The sequence below is a fragment of the Aspergillus thermomutatus genome, assembly GCF_002237265.1.
Source record: "Aspergillus thermomutatus strain HMR AF 39 chromosome Unknown NODE_220, whole genome shotgun sequence".
Lineage (NCBI taxonomy): Eukaryota > Fungi > Ascomycota > Eurotiomycetes > Eurotiales > Aspergillaceae > Aspergillus > Aspergillus thermomutatus.
This window is the reverse complement of record NW_020798270.1, coordinates 13,783-26,464: the sequence shown is the minus strand read 5'-3', so window position 1 is coordinate 26,464 and position 12,682 is coordinate 13,783. Positions and strand designations below refer to the sequence as shown.

At 50.7% G+C, this 12,682-nt stretch overlaps 5 protein-coding genes across 5 annotated transcripts; 3 read left to right on the top strand and 2 right to left on the bottom strand.

Moving 5' to 3' along the window:
• Positions 1-1,605: 1,605 nt before the first annotated feature.
• CDV56_103475 (putative protein kinase Yak1) lies at positions 1,606-2,223 on the top strand (the record flags this gene model as incomplete). The annotated part of the gene is made up of 1 exon (XM_026757094.1): positions 1,606-2,223. One exon carries the CDS (start codon positions 1,606-1,608, stop codon positions 2,221-2,223), a length of 618 nt encoding a protein of 205 aa, XP_026611556.1.
• A 1,626-nt stretch (positions 2,224-3,849) lies between these two features.
• On the top strand, positions 3,850-6,538 carry nip1 (translation initiation factor eIF3 core subunit c; the record flags this gene model as incomplete). The annotated part of the gene is made up of 2 exons (XM_026756629.1): positions 3,850-4,189; positions 4,284-6,538. The coding sequence occupies 2 exons, from the start codon at positions 3,850-3,852 to the stop codon at positions 6,536-6,538; spliced, it is 2,595 nt and encodes an 864-aa protein (XP_026611555.1).
• A 768-nt stretch (positions 6,539-7,306) lies between these two features.
• On the bottom strand, positions 7,307-8,159 carry CDV56_102812 (ESCRT-II subunit protein SNF8; the record flags this gene model as incomplete). Its single annotated transcript, XM_026756431.1, has 2 exons — positions 7,307-7,619; positions 7,690-8,159. 2 exons carry the CDS (start codon positions 8,157-8,159, stop codon positions 7,307-7,309), a joined length of 783 nt encoding a protein of 260 aa, XP_026611554.1.
• A 297-nt stretch (positions 8,160-8,456) lies between these two features.
• Positions 8,457-10,071, top strand: RPL7 (60S ribosomal protein uL30; the record flags this gene model as incomplete). Its single annotated transcript, XM_026756191.1, has 4 exons — positions 8,457-8,473; positions 9,083-9,194; positions 9,391-9,557; positions 9,612-10,071. 4 exons carry the CDS (start codon positions 8,457-8,459, stop codon positions 10,069-10,071), a joined length of 756 nt encoding a protein of 251 aa, XP_026611553.1.
• Positions 10,072-10,637: 566 nt separating this feature from the next.
• Positions 10,638-11,833, bottom strand: CDV56_102337 (TDA10 family protein; the record flags this gene model as incomplete). The annotated part of the gene is made up of 5 exons (XM_026755956.1): positions 10,638-10,786; positions 10,833-10,948; positions 11,010-11,033; positions 11,111-11,613; positions 11,678-11,833. 5 exons carry the CDS (start codon positions 11,831-11,833, stop codon positions 10,638-10,640), a joined length of 948 nt encoding a protein of 315 aa, XP_026611552.1.
• Positions 11,834-12,682: the final 849 nt, after the last annotated feature.

Below are 12,682 nucleotides of genomic sequence, written 5' to 3'. Positions count from 1 at the left end.
GCCGCCATACAGACGTGCCAATCCAGAAGGGGGTTTCATTAGTGTAAGTGTTCATCCACCGGCCAATACGGTTTGTTGCTAAATGAGGATACAGCCCCTTCAAGCGTTAACCACTCATCTTCCGGCCACATACCGTATCTGCAATCCAAGCTTCAATTACGAGTCTTCGCGAAATCCGAGACGTGTCCTTACAAAACCAAGCAAGGGTGTCAAAAACGATGGCTATGACAATGAGGACAGCGATTATATTCTCTATGTGAACGACATTCTTGGAAGCGAAGAAGCTGGTCACAAGTGAGTTTTCTCAACCGACTCTTTCGCCCACATTTTCAGGCCATCTGTATTGACACATCTCCAAGGAATCGTTACCTTATCCTCGACGTGTTGGGCCAGGGGACATTCGGTCAAGTCGTCAAGTGCCAGAACCTGAAAACGCAAGAGGTTGTTGCCGTGAAGGTCATTAAGAATAAGACTGCATACTTCAATCAGAGTATGATGGAAGTTTCGGTCTTGGACTTGGTAGGATCCCAAAATCCTTTGCTCGAAACAATTCTAACCTTCCTCCTTGCAGCTTAATAGCAAATATGACAAGAACGACGACCACCACTTACTTCGTTTGAAAGACACTTTCATTCATCGGCAGCATCTCTGTCTGGTTTTTGAACTGCTTAGTGTCAATCTTTATGAATTGATCAAGCAAAACCAGTTTCGTGGTTTGAGCACGACTCTCGTTCGTGTTTTTGCTCAGCAACTGCTCAACGCGTTGAGTCTCCTAAACAAGGCTCATCTGATTCATTGTGATCTCAAGCCCGAGAACATATTACTGAAGAAGTGAGTAGGGATTCGTGCCTGAGGACAAGCTCCTGAACTAACGTCGATTTCCAATAGTCTTGAAAGTCCAATTATCAAAGTCATCGATTTTGGCTCTGCTTGCGATGAGCGACAAACGGTCTATACGTATATCCAGTCGAGATTCTACCGTTCCCCTGAGGTGTTGCTCGGCTTACCGTACGTCCCCTGTCTTCTTCGAGCTGGCATCAAAACTAACTCGAGCAGTTACTCGTCCGCAATCGATATGTGGTCTCTTGGTTGCATCGTCGTCGAGCTCTTCCTTGGTCTGCCTCTTTTCCCTGGCTCCTCTGAATACAATCAGGTCTGTCGAATTGTGGAAATGCTCGGTCTACCCCCGACTTGGATGCTTGAAATGGGCAAGCAGTCGGGTGAATTCTTTGAGAAGACCCAAGACGAGTTCGGTCGCAAGACATACCGCCTGAAGAGTCTAGAACAATATTCCCGGGAACATAACACGAAAGAGCAACCGAGCAAAAAGTACTTCCAGGCATCCACGCTTGAGGAAATCATCCGAAGCTATCCAATGCCCAGGAAAAACATGAAGCAAGCTGAAATCGAGCGAGGTTCGTTCTCCAGACAGCTCCATCTTTCCACTCGCTGACATCTCGTCCAGAATTGAACAATCGAGTGGCTTTCATCGACTTTGTTCGTGGACTGCTGTCAATCAACCCCCTTGAGCGATGGTCGCCTCAGCAAGCCAAGCTTCACCCTTTCATTACGCAACAGAAGTTTACAGGGCCCTTCGTGCCGCCAATGAATCTAAAGTATTCCTCACTCAACAAAACCATTCCACCTGGAATACAGCAGCAACAGCAGGCTGAGGCTGCGAGCAAACAACGAGCGGCTCAGGCGGCACATGCACAGTCAGCGGCCCAGAATGCATACTCAATGCAGATGAATCAGTTCCACACACCATCTCATGCCCAGGCCCCGCCCATGTACAACGGCATGTTTACGGGCCATCAGCAAGGTGCCCCGCCTCCATACCCTACCCAGCCTCCAGGCTACGGCCATCAGATGAACCTTATGCCAGGCCAGATGCCTCAATCGCAATATGCACCGTCTCAGAGCCTCTACGCTCAAGCAACCACTAGAGCTGGTCGCCAGCGCGCATCCACCATGGATCATCAGGGGGGAGGAATTCCGCCAACTATTCAACGTGTTGCCAGTCACCTGGACCCGAATGCCCCCATTCGACTTCAGCCCAGCCCGGCATATTACCCACCACCTCCTGACGGATATGTCGACAACAATGCTCAGCGACGCCGGGGAAGCCGTGCAGGGGCCGGTCAGCGTAACCGAGACTTCATTCGGACTCTCGAGGACGGCGTTCTTGGCGACAGCTATATGACCCAGAGCCAGTGGCACTGATCAGACAAAAGATCCAAGCAGTCAGTCCGTACTGGTTGTTGTCTGGAACATAAGCTTGCTACTTTCTACCGTCAACTCTGCTTTGTCGAGCGAGAGTGTGCTCCAGGTGCGTTTTCACAATTTTAAGCGCAGAGCTACTCCAAGATATCTTCCTACATCGTTTGGAACGTACCGTGCTCGATCTTTCCTTCCCGTGCCCTTCGGTCTGCGGCGGCTCTTACGACGTCAGCCAGTTTCATCATGTCAACGCCAGCCACTACCCCAAGTGTCATCTCCTGAGAGCACTTAGTAAAGGCTACATCTTTGGTTCGAAAAGGGGCCCAACTGGAACGGGACGGAGTTATATTGTAACATCAAGGCCCTTCGCCGTGATGAGATAGCCTCTACGTCTAGTAGACGGGATATATTCGCCAATCTTGAGCGTGGCTTTCTCCGGTGCGAGCGGCCCATTTTATTATAGCCGAGCATCCTGATCTGGTTGCTTTTCCTTCTATGAGCAATCTTTCCCAACGAGATCATTGTGTTCCATGCCTGGACATTAGTCATGAGTCGCATGATAAGGGCTGTTGCCAAGATTGTTTCTTTCTGTCACCTCACCATCGTGTTAAAATTTTCCTTTCCATTTCTCATTGCTATCTTTGTGGCGAGGCCAATTTTTATTCCCCCGTTGTCACCTGATGTTGTCTGTCTCTTGTTTCCTTTCATCGCTGCTCAACAGAGGCATTGCTATAGCTTGGATACCTAAATTTAGAAAGTCAAAGTTCGATGGATATCAGAGAAAGGACATCCTTCTCGATCCAGACTAGTGGTTGTTCCTGCCCTCCATGTTACACACTCAACCAGTCTGTCTGCCTGGTAGATAAATTCAATCTCCTTGGCAAGAAATATGCGTCAGGGTGACCCTCCTCACGTAGACTCGAATTTCGATTGACCGTACTAAGTATCTTGCTCATTTTTGGGGGTAATCCTTAGCCACGAGTCTGATTTGCTTATGATTGCAAGATTTGAGCGGCAAAACGATGGCCAGCGCCTTCACTCCTCGGATCACTAAGACACTAACCCGCGGTAATATCATATACTGTCTGAATGAGTCACAGTCCAAGAAGTGTTGGCTTAGGCCGTGCATGACTGGAGGGGTTGAACCCAGTCAAACATGGATGGTGTACGGAATAGCCGTGCAATCGGCTGCTGTATCGCTTCCGACAAAACTACTATCAGGAAGGCCCCCAATGCATTTCAGACGCCTCGAGAACATTGGTATAGAACTTACAAAAGCATAAGGAGCTAGAGGTATCATTGGCTATGAAGCTATTCAGATACATGGATTCTTGCATACAAAAGAGTCGCGGGGAAGGGCGGTGCAAACAGGACAAACTGCCATATACGGTTAGGTGCCGACTCGCTTAAATTTCGTGTGTGGCTCGCGCGGCCAAACTCGCTGCGGCTAGGAACCCTCACTTCACAACTGAATTTGCCATCAGGCACGGGCAAACAGATCAAGAGGGCCGTTACCCTGTCCACCACCTCATCACACCGCGCGTCTTGTCCGGCATCAGCAGAGACGGCCAATTTTTGAACAAGTTCGCGACCACCTTTTTTCGTCGGGTAACCCATCGAACCGCAAACATGTCGCGTTTCTTTTACGGCAGTGGCAGCGACAGCGACAGCTCGTCTGACGAGGAGGAGCTTTACAGCGATCGCGAGGAGGAGGAAAAGTCTGAAGAGGAAGAATCCAGCGAGGCGGAGGAGGAGACCTCGGAGGAGGAGTCCGACGAGGAAACGGGTGGTAAAACTGGTGCTAGTGCTTTCTTGAAGGATGTGGCTTCCGACAGCGAGGAGGAGGAGGAGGAGGAGAAAGTCACGGTTGTCAAGAGTGCCAAGGATAAGAGATTGGATGAGCTTGAGAACACGATCAAGCTGATTGAGAACGCCAAGAAGATCAACGACTGGGCAGTTATCTCGACAGGTGCGTTTTGTTCCTTTCATATGCCGCTATCTGTTTGAAGACGGGAATAGGGAGGTGGGTTGAATGGGTGAGATGGGCTGACATGGTATAATAGAATTCGACAAGCTGAACCGACAGATCGTGAAGATCACGCAATCTGGTCCGACTCCCAAGGTTTACATCAAGACTGTTGCGGACCTCGAGGATTTCGTGAACGAAACTGTTTCCAAGCAGAAGTCCGGAGATAAGAAGCTGAACGCTAGCCAGGCCAAGGGCTTCAACGCTGCCAAGCAACGTATCAAGAAAAATAACAAGGACTACGCCAACCTGATCAACAAGTACCGGAAGGACAAGGATGACTTCATGGAAAGCGACGACGAGGAGGCCGCCCCCATTGTTGCTGCTCCCCGCATCACCAAGTTGGAGCGTGTCGAGGCTCCTGCTGCCGTTACTGTCGATGATGATGGCTTCGCAACTGTTGGCCGCGGTGGCAAGACTCTCCAGTACACTCCTGAAAGCATCCTGAAGCACCTCCGTGTAATCGTCGAGTCGCGAGGAAAGAAGAACACAGACCGCCTCGAGCAGATTCGGACGATGGAGAAGCTTCTGGAGGTGGCTCAGACTCCTTATCAGCGCATTCGTGTTTACCTCACCCTCATTTCCACGCGTTTCGACCTCACATCCACGTCTAGTGCCAACTACATGGCCGTCGACCAGTGGAAGTCCGCCGAGCAGGACTTTTCGTCCCTACTCTCTGTTTTGGAGAACAACCGTGACCATGTTGTGACCGAAGGTGCCGAAGAATGGGAAGATGACGAGAAGCAGCCCACCATTGCCCCCGGCGAGACCCTCTACATTCCCGGTAGCATCGTGTCTTTCGCCGAGAGACTCGATGACGAGCTTACTAGATCCCTGCAACACATCGACCCCCACACCGCTGAGTACATTGAGCGTCTGAGTGATGAGAAGCTGTTGTACACCGACCTCGTTCGCGCCCAAGCCTACGTCGAAGTTTTGAACCAAGCCGAAAAGAGCGATCCCAGACAGGATAGTGTGAACCGGGTGGTCATGAGACGGTTGGAGCACGTCTACTTCAAACCCTCTCAGGTTATCACAATTCTTGAAGAAGCCACATGGAAGGCTCTTCCCTCGGAGCTGGATTCTGGCATTACTCCTCGGGCTAACAGTGCCAATGTCGAGAACCTCGTTTTGACCCTCTGCAACTATTTGTTCAAGTACAGTGATGGTATCATCAGAGCCCGCGCGATGCTATGCCAGATTTACTTCCTTGCCCTGCACGACCAGTACTTCCGCTCTCGTGATCTGATGCTGATGTCTCATCTCACTGAGAACATTGCCAACTTTGACGTCAGCACTCAGATCCTCTTCAACCGGACGCTGGTGCAAATCGGGCTGTGTGCCTTCCGCTCCGGCCTCATCTACGAAGCCCAGAACACCCTTTCTGAAGTCTGCGGCAGTGGACGTCAAAAGGAACTCCTGGCCCAGGGTATCATTCTCCAGCGCTACTCCACGGTATCGCCGGAGCAGGAGCGTCTTGAGCGTCAGCGCCAGCTGCCTTTCCACATGCACATCAATCTGGAGCTACTCGAGTGCATCTATCTGACGTCTAGCATGTTCCTGGAAGTTCCTCTGATGGCCCAGACTTCCTCTTCTCCTGAGATGAAGCGTCGTGTCATTTCCAAGACCTTCCGCCGTATGTTGGATTACAATGAGCGCCAGGTATTCACTGGTCCTGCTGAGAACACTCGTGACGGCGTGATCATGAGCGCCAAGTTCCTTGCCGCTGGTGACTGGAAGAAGGCTGCTGAGATGCTCAACTCGATCAAGATCTGGGATCTGATGCCCCAGCCCGACAAGATTAAGGAGATGCTGTCCCAGCAGATCCAGGAGGAGGGCTTGAGAACCTACCTCTTCACCTACGCGCCTTTCTACGACAGCCTCTCCATCGCCACCCTCTCCAACATGTTCGAGCTTTCTGAGAAGAAGATCTCCGCCATCATCAGCCGTATGATTTCGCACGAAGAGCTGGCAGCTGCTCTGGATCAGGTCAACGACGCCATCGTTTTCCGCAAGGGCGTCGAGCTGTCGCGCCTCCAGTCCCAGATCGTAACTCTGGCCGACAAGTCCATGAACCTCCTGGAAGCCAACGAGAAGACTCTTGAGCAGCGCACCCAAGGTATGGCCAACGCCTTTCAGCGCGATCAGGGCGCCGGCGCCCGTGGTGGCCGTGGTTCCGGACGCGGAGGTCATGCCCGCGGTGGCCCCCGATTCCCCGGTGGCCAGCAAGGCCGTCGGCCCGGTGGACAGCAATTCGGCGGTGGTGCATTGGGCGGAGCTATCAAGGCTTAAAAAAGATTGTTTATAATGGCATCCTGTTTCTTTCTCTCATGGTCTAATGCTCCTTTTCTGGGAATACAAATGCGTATGAAATTCTGTCTGCTTCTGTTCCATTACGACCCCTGGTCGACGACACTTCGCTGTCGATCTTTCTCTCCATGTTATCATCTTATGTATGCCCTATTTTCATATTCTACAGATGGTTCGATGTCTAGACTGAATGAGAACAGAGAGGAAACCTTGTTAAATGGTGTTCTTCCACAGTAAAGATGATTCCGTCGTATTTTGACTAGTATGAAATCTCTGCGGACGCCTCTGAGTGAGCAATATATTTCAAATAAGAGCTCTTGGCTGTCTACCAGTTGCCAGTATACCCGCAAATCAACTCTCTTAATATAATTTGGAGGTAAGAAGACGCGAAAGCAATAGTACGAGTGGCGAGTCCTTGCGTATATATATACGTATAGCCGCTATCGAAGCTATTCAGATACATGCATAGTTTACACATGTGCGATGCGAGACTGAGCTGCGAGCATGAAGCGGCGGACATGCTTCGATAGTGGTCGATGATCCAGGTTTCACAAGTCCGAGTCGATTCGCCCGGGTTGCCTCGAGCAACCCCGTCTCTTGAAGGGACGGTAGTTCACGCTCCCTGGCGTGCTGTGTTGGAGCAGAAGCGAGGCGAGCAGGCTATCCGGGCCGACGTTCCTCGGCCGTCATCGTCCAAAAAGGAGAACTTTGTTTGCGTGATAAACGAAACGTCTTCGAATATAAGAAATATCATCCGCTGTCATCAAGGAGATTCTGGGGCGACCAGTATTCATTCTCTTCGCCCTGCGCGTCCACCCAAACTAGGCCGTCTGCTACAAGGTCATCAATGACAGTTTGTGCACGGGCCTTTTCCCAATTCAAGTTCAACTGCAACATGGATACACTGACATAGCCCAGTATCTGAATTGCCTCGAGGACCGTGGCCTGATCTGTGTTCAGCTCTTTGGGGATAGAGCGGATGTATTGCTTGCTCCCTACTTGCACAATGGAGAAGCCAGAACCAAGGGGTCCAAGTGATTTCACAGCGCGAAGGACGTCGTCACTGTGAAGGTGAAGGTGAAGGGAAGGTTAGCACAGTCCAAATGAATGGAAAAAGGGGTTTGAAGCCGTACTCCGTGACCTCCAAGCCGCTCCCGATGGCTTTGCCTTTGCCAACCTGTTTCCGACACTCTTCAACACCTAGCAAGCCTCCATTCTCGCTTCTCGTGAATCGACAGAGCTCTACAACTCGGACCGCCACCTCAAAGTAGAAGTCATTCATATCACCGCCCATGATCTGCGTCCAGAAGCTACCACTTTCTCCTCGCCGGCCATTTTTCCCTTTGACATTACTGGCTGCGAGAGGATCAACCCCGATAGCATTGCACATACGAGCGAATTCAGCTCGGAACGTCGGGTTCGACTTGATCGTCGAGCTGTGTTCTAGTGCGAATGTGTGAAGCAATGACTGGAATACGGAAAGTTGTGTTTGGAGGGAGGAAAGGTGCGCAGAGCGAAGGTTAGCGCCATGGGTGGCATATGATTGACTTGTTTGCGTGCGATTCACAAACGCGCCGAGTCCGACACCTCGACGAGTCGACATTATAATTAATGATGTTGATCTCTCCTGGGGAATAAGTCATGACGCGGGGTACCTGTAGATGAGCCTTGAGATGTTATCATGTCCAGACCGTTATCTGGTAGGTCATGTGATATCCTTGCCCCAGTAGATAAGGGTAATGTTTGACTAGAAAGGCCCATTGCGCTAACCACACATAGGCTAGTGCAGATGATCCACCCACACAATCGATTTTCTCTTCAACTGATTTCTTTCTCGAACTTTTTCTCATCCCGACAACCTTCGCCAACCGCCCAACTCGCGAATCAACGGACCGTCGCAATGGCCTCGACTGCTACGTATGATACCCTTTGATTGATCCCTATCGGCTGTTTCGCATTGCGAGCCCGTAAGGTTTCAGTTCATAGTCGTCCTTCTCGCTGGAGATGCTGCGATCAATTTTTTGGTCGCTGGGCACCAGCTCGATTTTTCCCGTGGCCTTCTCTCCAACATGAGCTCGCCTTTCTGTGAACACTGGAAGCATAGAGCCTGGTTGATGAGTGGTCTGGGGTATTGAGGTTGAAGGCGTCGCTCGCCTTCTCCTTGAAAAGCATTGTTGTGAGCAATCGTACCCTCCTACAGTCTTACGAAGAGATTGTCAGGAATCGGTGGCGAACAGCGTCAACATAAATTCCTGAGCGCAATGCTCGGGGTCTTGTCGGCTGAGGATTAAAGCTTGCCATCCCCGCTGGATTGTGAACTTCGCGCTGAGAATGCTGCGACTAGTAGCAAAATTCAGTTTCGTGACTTCAGTGCAACGCCTTGCCTCACCGATCAAATGGATGTCGTCGAGTTTTCTTTATATCTGCCTTCAGTTGAGAATGTGGCACTAGAGCTGCAATTCTTACACTCGGCGAATACTTGCTTTCGTTTGATTGCATGGACAGACTATACTGACCTCAAACCAGCACCGTCCCCACCCAGGACCAGGTCCTCGTCCCCGAGACCCTCCTGAAGAAGCGCAAGAGCCAGGAGCAGGCTCGTGCTGTTGCCCGCGAGGAGGCTCAGAAGAAGAAGGAGGTTAGTTTCCTGCAATCTTTCTACCCGTTTCTCAATCTATTCAATTGTGTGATGATACAATTTCCACTTAACGCGACTAGACCTTCGGGTCGATGCTGTCGCTTTCGTTAACCATCTTTCGGGGCTGACAATACCTTTCCATTAATTCGTTTTGTGATCTATTGGGAAAGGCATGCCGCTAACTTGCAAACTTCAGGCCAACAAGAAGAAGCGTGAAGCTATCTTCAAGCGTGCTGAGTCCTACGTCAAGGAGTACCGCGATGCTGAGCGTGAAAAGATCCGCCTCGCTCGCGTTGCTCGCCAGCAGGGTAACTTCTACGTTCCTGACGAGCCCAAGCTGGTCTTCGTTGTCCGTATCAAGGGGTACGTCTCACCCGAGTCTTCAGTTGCCTTTTCGTGGTGCTAATGAACCTGCAGTATCAACAAGATTGCTCCTCAGCCCCGTAAGATCCTGCAGCTGCTCCGTCTGATCCAGATCAACAACGGTACCTTCATCCGCCTCACCAAGGCCACCCAGGAGATGTTGACCATCATCAACCCCTACATCGCTTACGGTTACCCCAACCTCAAGAGCGTCCGTGAGCTCATCTACAAGCGTGGTTACGGAAAGGTCAACAAGCAGCGTGTCCCTCTCACCGATAACCAGGTTATTGAGGAGGCCCTTGGCAAGTACGGCATTGTCTGCATGGAGGATCTGATCCACGAGATCTACACCGTTGGCCCCAACTTCAAGCAGGCCAACAACTTCCTCTGGCCCTTCAAGCTCTCCAACCCCACTGGTGGCTTCCGCACCCGCAAGTTCAAGCACTTCATCGAGGGTGGTGACACTGGTAACCGTGAGGAGAACATCAATGCCCTCATCAGACAGATGAACTAGATGCAATCTTCTACGCGGCGGTTCTCTATCCTGGGTCGTTTGGTTCTCATGGGCTGTTCTCGATTAGCGTATAATGGTCTATGATTCTCGGGTACAAAATGGAAAAGTTCAAGCAACCCATAACCTCTTATCATAATTCATCGTAAAATGGGTCGTAGATAGTTTTGCGCGTAGCTTGTTCCTGCTTTGGCTTTGCTGGACATAGAGGACTCCGTACCAGCTTTGCTCTATCTGCCGCGGGCCTTTCTGTTCGGATATCCATGCATATTCATACAACCCGAATTCAGTTCGCAGCCTCGGCTTCGGGTCGTGTACCATGAACCTCCAACTCATCCTTTCTTGGTTAAATTGACAAGCTCTAGGCAACTCCGATAGGATTCTCATATTTTCAGGCATTTACGAACCGTTCTATAGACCGTTGTGCGTATATTCCCTCCTAGTATGTACATTTTCTTGTGGCCGTATATATCCATTTCCTTCAGTCCGCCGTGCGAGAGCGAGCAGCACCTGGGGGAGCGAACCCACTTCAATTTACGTACGTGATTACGAGCCGATAGCCCGACTAATTAAATCTCAATGACTTCTTGAACCTTTCTCTCCTTGTTGACAATCAGACGGAGCTGTCTGCCTTGCCAGTCGGTCCCTGTTGAGTTCGAAGTAGGCTTGAAGGCGCCTTCTCGGAGTTTCTCACTGAAGAGTTCATAGGAGGGGTAATCTGTCATACATTAGCTGATAATCGTCCGCCAGTTTGATATACGTACAGCCATCCACAAAGTGAGACACCTGCTCCTCAGTCATGCCGGTTCCTTTGGCTGCACGCAGCGTTCTTTCCTGTTCCTGTCTCCAGTCGTAGACAAAGTGGAGGTCTTGCGCATCGCTTGGAGACCTTTAGCAAGCGGGTATTGAGGTGATCTCGAGCGAAGAAGATGGGAACTCACATATGAACCAATGCGTCGAGCTGGCTGCACTCGAACAGTTAGCATCAACTTTTGTTAGACCCCACACATTTAGAGCGATCCAAGAGAGCAAGGACACGAACTCGGTCAATACATCATACTTCCTCAAGGCGTCATTGACGACCTTGACATCTTCAAAATTCACATGACCTAAGCGGCCATTATAACCACCCTGGTCTTTCTGGCGGACCGCGGCCTCCCACTTCTCCCTGAGGACTTCATCATCCAGGGCACGGAAGCCAACGCACCAGCCTTCGAAGATGGCCACTTTGATTTTCTCTTGTCCGCTACCGTTGACCGTCTCCCATTGGCTCTCGGGTACACGATCGCCCTGTCCCGCATAAGCGGACTTGTCATATTGCGGGATCGCGGTAGGACGGCCGGCACGGAGAGATTCGAAGACCTTTTGGGCTAGAGGGAGATCATGGGTTGCCGGTTGACCGCGATGCTGGAGAAGGGGATTGGAAGGAAAGGCTTTGGCTAGGGTTTGTTGTTGTTCATGGGTGAGGTAGAAATCGTCCAGGGAGATGGTGACGACCGGGAGGGAATATGGAGGCGCCCGAAGGGTTGATTGAAGGGTCGAGACCTGTATTTACCGCTTGCTCAGTATAAGATCGAGGGAGTACTTCTCGGAGATTCGAGCAGCTCACAAGCACAGTTTTTCCTGCTCCCTGGACACCGTTGAGTCCCAGGAAGAATGGCGGGGTATTGTTTGGGTCATTCCCATAGCGTGCCTGGTGGGCTTTCAGCCGCTTCAGCAGGAATGGGATGCAGTATTGAGATTTATCGTCGGTGATTTCAGGCATTTTGCAGGGATTTCTGACGATCTAGATGCTGTGGTTGTCTACTACGACTACTCAGGTACCTTATCGTGATGCTATATATTATTCGTTCTCTCGGACGAGAGCCGACCGAAATCTGGGGTAGTCGAACTTCCCCGACGGGATAAGATTGTGCCTGAATGTCCTCCCGCATCTGAAAAAAGTGACGATGAAGTCTCTTTTGGGACTTGCTTTAAGATGCCGACCAGACTCGTTGTCGATATCATTTCGAGCATCAGGAGTTATACCTATCTCATTGATTCACCCCGCGTGTCCCACGTGACAATGACAATGACGTTCATGACAGGTCACATGCTTGATGAGTCAGCAGATGGTCCCTCTTGAGCTCTTCTGCCACTGAGAAGATGGCCCTTTAAGAATAATGATGCAAATGATAAAAAACGAGCATGAGCATGTGGAAGACGATGCAGCAGCTTGTAGAAAATAGAAACAGAACGAACATCTCATGACCCAAGCATCGGCATGTGAAAACGCATCATCTGCCTAGCCAAATCCGCTTGGCGCGTAGCAGCGGAACCTCCGAGCTTCACTGTTGGAAGATACCGAGGTTCCTTTGGAGCTTGCCGAGCGTTGTGACCGTCTTCACCTTTATCCACCTCACTTCTCCCCCAGATCTAATTCTGGTCTCCTACTCCGGTCTCCCCGACTCCCCAGAATTTCTTCCTTTTAAACCTCACTCTCATCCTTCCGACGAATCGTCTTTTGACTTCTTTGTCCCCTTTCTTCTCTCCTCCCTTGAACAGAACTGTGTGCTGAGTGCACCACCTTATTTGATCTTCTTCTAGATACCCTCATTTTCCTTTCCTTCTAAAT